Source organism: Salmo salar, chromosome ssa01, assembly GCF_905237065.1.
Source record: "Salmo salar chromosome ssa01, Ssal_v3.1, whole genome shotgun sequence".
NCBI lineage: Eukaryota > Metazoa > Chordata > Actinopteri > Salmoniformes > Salmonidae > Salmo > Salmo salar.
In genome coordinates this window covers 98,529,946-98,534,475 of record NC_059442.1, presented here as the reverse complement: position 1 = coordinate 98,534,475, position 4,530 = coordinate 98,529,946, and the positions used below count along the sequence as shown (strand labels likewise).

At 39.7% G+C, this 4,530-nt stretch overlaps 1 protein-coding gene across 2 annotated transcripts; it reads left to right on the top strand.

Moving 5' to 3' along the window:
- The first annotated feature begins 256 nt into the window (after positions 1-256).
- LOC106610959 (homeobox protein SIX2) lies at positions 257-3,486 on the top strand. Of its 2 annotated transcripts, none has more exons than XM_014210700.2 (2): positions 257-1,336; positions 2,951-3,486. In XM_014210700.2, exons 1-2 carry the CDS (start codon positions 777-779, stop codon positions 3,252-3,254), a joined length of 864 nt encoding a protein of 287 aa, XP_014066175.1. In that variant the 5' UTR covers positions 257-776; the 3' UTR covers positions 3,255-3,486. The 2 variants fall into 2 exon arrangements, with proteins under 2 accessions (XP_014066175.1, XP_014066166.1); XM_014210691.2 differs by having other exon boundaries at positions 264-1,342.
- Positions 3,487-4,530: the final 1,044 nt, after the last annotated feature.

The following is a 4,530-nucleotide window of genomic DNA, read 5'->3' as shown; positions in this document are numbered from 1 at the left end:
ACCATGATGTGCCAGATGCGTGGTGTAGGCCTACATACAATTCCGTATTACAATGTAAACATTAGATGGCACATCATTAATAAGCAGGAATAGTGGGGACTGTGTATACATTTGCTACGCGCTTTGGCGCCATCCTCCCCAGAAAAAAGGGATCACTGCTCCACAGCTTCGCACTCTTTGGCTGCCTCGAATGTCTGTCAAAAATAGGGAGAAAAAAATATTTACAGGAAAAATCTGGCCAATATTTCTATTGGTAGGCGAGCTTGGATAGAAGGGGACAATCAATCAGTGGGACCAGGTAGCCACCTCAAAGAATATCTGGTTACTTTGGATGACAGCGTAACCATGACAAAATCATTTGACTAAAACAATTGTCTTTTCCTCGCCATCCACGGGTCAGATAACCAACCAATCACAGTTCACATAATCGCTTTTCTTTCCATCTTATAATAATATTATTAAAACAAGCGAGCGAGCCTGGTCTTCAGGAATAGGTTATGTTGAAACGAAATAGAAAAGGTGGACAACGACTGTGGAAGGAGTAAACACTTTCTCTCAGTGTACTTGATGGGAATGTTATGCATTTTGTATTGCCATTCATGAACGGGACTTTAGTTTTTACATTTCGATTGGATTTTATATTTTGATACAGCCTACTTTTGGAGAACTTCATGGTTGTTCGTGGACTTATAGTGTAGGCTACTTGCATGAATGTCTTAGCCATAACAGAGGACGTGGAAGTAGAGCAAAATATACCTGTTTATTAACTAGCAATCATGTCTATGCTTCCAACTTTTGGCTTTACTCAAGAGCAAGTTGCGTGCGTCTGTGAGGTCCTCCAACAGGGTGGAAACATCGAACGGCTCGGGCGTTTTTTGTGGTCTTTACCCGCGTGTGAGCACCTCCACAAAAATGAAAGTGTTCTCAAAGCTAAAGCTGTGGTCGCCTTTCACAGAGGAAATTTCAGAGAGCTTTATAAAATCCTTGAGAGCCACCAATTTTCCCCTCACAACCACCCAAAGCTGCAACAGCTTTGGCTCAAAGCACACTACATCGAGGCGGAGAAGCTCCGAGGCCGCCCTCTCGGGGCTGTGGGAAAGTACCGTGTCCGCAGAAAGTTCCCCCTGCCTCGGTCTATCTGGGACGGCGAGGAGACAAGTTACTGTTTCAAAGAGAAGAGCAGGAACGTACTCAGAGAATGGTACACGCATAACCCCTACCCTTCCCCGCGGGAGAAGAGGGAGCTCGCCGAGGGCACAGGGTTGACAACTACACAAGTCAGTAACTGGTTCAAAAACAGACGGCAAAGAGACCGCGCGGCAGAAGCTAAGGAAAGGTACGAGTAAGTAAATGTTTACTCTTTGTCTAACTGGTACATTTGTTTCAATGTTTATGTGTGCGTAAAAGTCTGGACGCTGACTTTACCTTGGATTATTTGTTAGGAGAAACCGACTCATACATACTATACTCTCATTTCATATCAGGGTATTCTAAATTATACAATATTTTATTATAAGCGATCATTAATAATAATTATAAGTTTGATAAACACAAGCAAACTAATATCATGCTATTATTTTACCATTTAACCTATCCATATGACTAATTGACGCATGCTTAGAAATATGAACACTGGATGAATTTTAAAGAAAACTTAAGGAATCATCCTTAAAGATATAGACCTGAGGACTTGAACAAATGTACATTTAGGCCTGCTTTAACTATTTCGCACACCAAAAAAAAGTTCATTGAATGTCAAGATGTTGATATTCTGCCAGTGGGTGGTAGTTATTTTGCTATTGCTTACTGAGCTGTTTGTACATTTCAAAGTTTCGAAATTATAGGCCTACTGTAAAGAGGACCTTTAATGTCTTTAGTCAGGTGTTCACTCAGAGGGTGTCTTCTTTCACCGGCTGGTGACTAATTCAAGCTGAAACCACTGCGTAAATCATGCCTTTCTACTTTAAAATCATGAGTCATTGCGTTGCGACTGTGAATGTATGCCTAATACACTTTTAGCAATAATTAGGTCTGTCATTAACGCCTGCCAGCTTCTGTATATACAGTTGAGGTTTGACCTTATGCCTTCATACCCATATAAGCCCAAACTAACCGTATAGACCAGTTTAGATATCATTCAAATGGCTAATTTTTTTTTCTCCTAACGTTGACTTGATGGAATACGATAATGACAAATGCGTCTATTCGTCCTCATTAGGGCTGTAGAGTACGTGCTGTTTGATCAAATGTATTTAGAAACGGCAAAATGCAATTCAAAGTCTAATTATAGCAATTATATAATAACAGTTAAGTTATAAATATAATATAAATTACCTAGTGTATGTATGTATGTATGTATGTATGTATGTATGTATGTATGTATGTATGTATGTATCTATGTACGTATGTACGTACGTATGTACGTACGTGTGTGTGTCCATTGCGTTCACAAATTCCAAAATAAGTGTCATGCGGACTTAACGCGCTTGTGACAAGTGCATATAGTTGCCCATATGTGTCTATTAAAAATTACATAGTCCAGTTTTTATTACAAACAAGATCTGCACAATGAGACTAGATGATGCAATAAAATCGAACACTGATCCTAGTTTCAAATAGGTTTTGACTCCTGAGTTTCACACATTGTTCTTTTAATAGCTACATAGCCTGCTACAACTTCTTATAACAAATACAACATAGACCAATGACAGCGACGACATAACCTACACTTTTCATTTACCAGTTCATTTTAGTGTACAGGCCTGAAACGTGTCAATTAAAAACTGTTTTAATACTACATGTTTAATCTAACAGCTCAGGATAATTCTGATGAGCCTATAGGCCTATGTGTCGTTTGCAAGCAAATGCATGTTTGTAAAGGCTACATGACAATGTGGAATGATGTAGGCTACTTAATACTTTACTATATTATTATCTTTCCTTTCTACAGGGAAAACAACGAAAACGCCAACACCAACAGCCACAACCCAATGACTTCTTCCATGAATGGAAATAAAACACTTTTGGGGAGCTCAGACGACGACAAAACGCCTTCAGGGACTCCGGATCACACTTCGTCGAGCCCGGCAATGCTCCTCGCTTCAAACTCTGGGCTGCAGATGCACGGCCTCGCGCCTCCACCCGGGCCTAGCGCCATCCTCGTGTCCAGCCTTGACTCTGTGCACCATCATCACTCTTTGCACGACACTATACTGAACCCTATGTCGTCCAACCTGGTCGAACTCGGCTCTTAAACATGGGACCCTGTTGGGAAAGATCTTTCTGAGTGCACATGGATGTTTGAGAAAAGCTTCAGGCACTTGAGGCAAAAGGAAAGAACAGAGTCGGGAAAATGTGGCACACGCTGTGAGAGGTGAGATGGTAGGCGTTTAGCTGAACAGGCTGGACTGAAAGGTATTTTACCGGAATGTAATAACATGTCATACTGTTGAAAACAATAACAATAAAATGTCTTAATTCTTGTTACTATTATCGTTATTATTTTAATGGATACATATCAACAGATGCATAAACTCCAAGTCAGGTATACCCCATGACCTTTCGTTTACACAGGTTTTCCAAGAGAGCCCCATTCAGTTTGATTTTGTTTTGGGTTATCATCGCTAAGTGTTTTACTATCATGAGAGCCGTATGTGAACGATTACAGACGATCATCTTTTATTATTTGTATTTTGAAATCATTTGGAGAGAGACTGCATGTAAACTCCGCGTTTAATAAAAAAACATAAACAAATCCATAGTTTCATATACCCTTTACAATTAAAACGAAGGAACACGAGAACTTGATTAATTTATAATATTTCAGCTTTTTCTTTGAAACATGGCAATTCAATTTTGTCGAGTCTTTTTTTGCATATCACAGTTGTCCATGAATAAATATTTCATATGATGGAAAACTGCGACGTTTTGCTAAATGCTTTAGAACTCACATTTAAAACTATTGTTGACCTTAATGTCAACAGGTGCGTCAAGTATAGGAGGAGCCCTTGATTTACGTTGATTAATTATTTCGGAAAGGCAACTGAATGTCTAGCCTGAAAAGAGACATGTGTTATGCCTCTGAGTTATGATTAGTATATCAAGCAGGCTATACCTATAGCCTATAAACCGGATGCAAAGGCAGCGCAATATGAGACCTGGTTGTTTTCTATTTTTCTTGCAATAGGCCAAGACCTGGGTCTATATCTTTTCTCGAAATGTAATGTGACCAGAAAAATTGTCAAAGTAGCCTACAAAGTATTTGAAAACGTAAAAGCGTATTTGACTATGTACGTTTAGTCTGTTGTTGGGTTCGTGTTTGAAGATCTCTGGCTACACAGGCAACCTAATTCTGATATTTTTCACACTATTTGGTCTTTTGACAAATCACATATTTTATTTAACTAGGCAAGTCAATTAAGAACAAATTCCTATTCACAATTACGGCCTACCCCGAGAAAACCCGGGCGACGCAAGGGCCAATTGTGCACGGCCCTATGGGATTCCCAATAACGGCCGGATGTGATGCAG

Bases quoted from the DNA above. Each gene is read 5' to 3' on its own strand.
- LOC106610959 (XM_014210691.2), top strand. From the start codon at position 777: ATGTCTATGCTTCCAACTTTTGGCTTTACTCAAGAGCAAGTTGCGTGC. The intron at 1,343-2,950 runs GTAAGTAAATGT...TCCTTTCTACAG, and splicing joins GAAGCTAAGGAAAGGTACGA to GGAAAACAACGAAAACGCCA.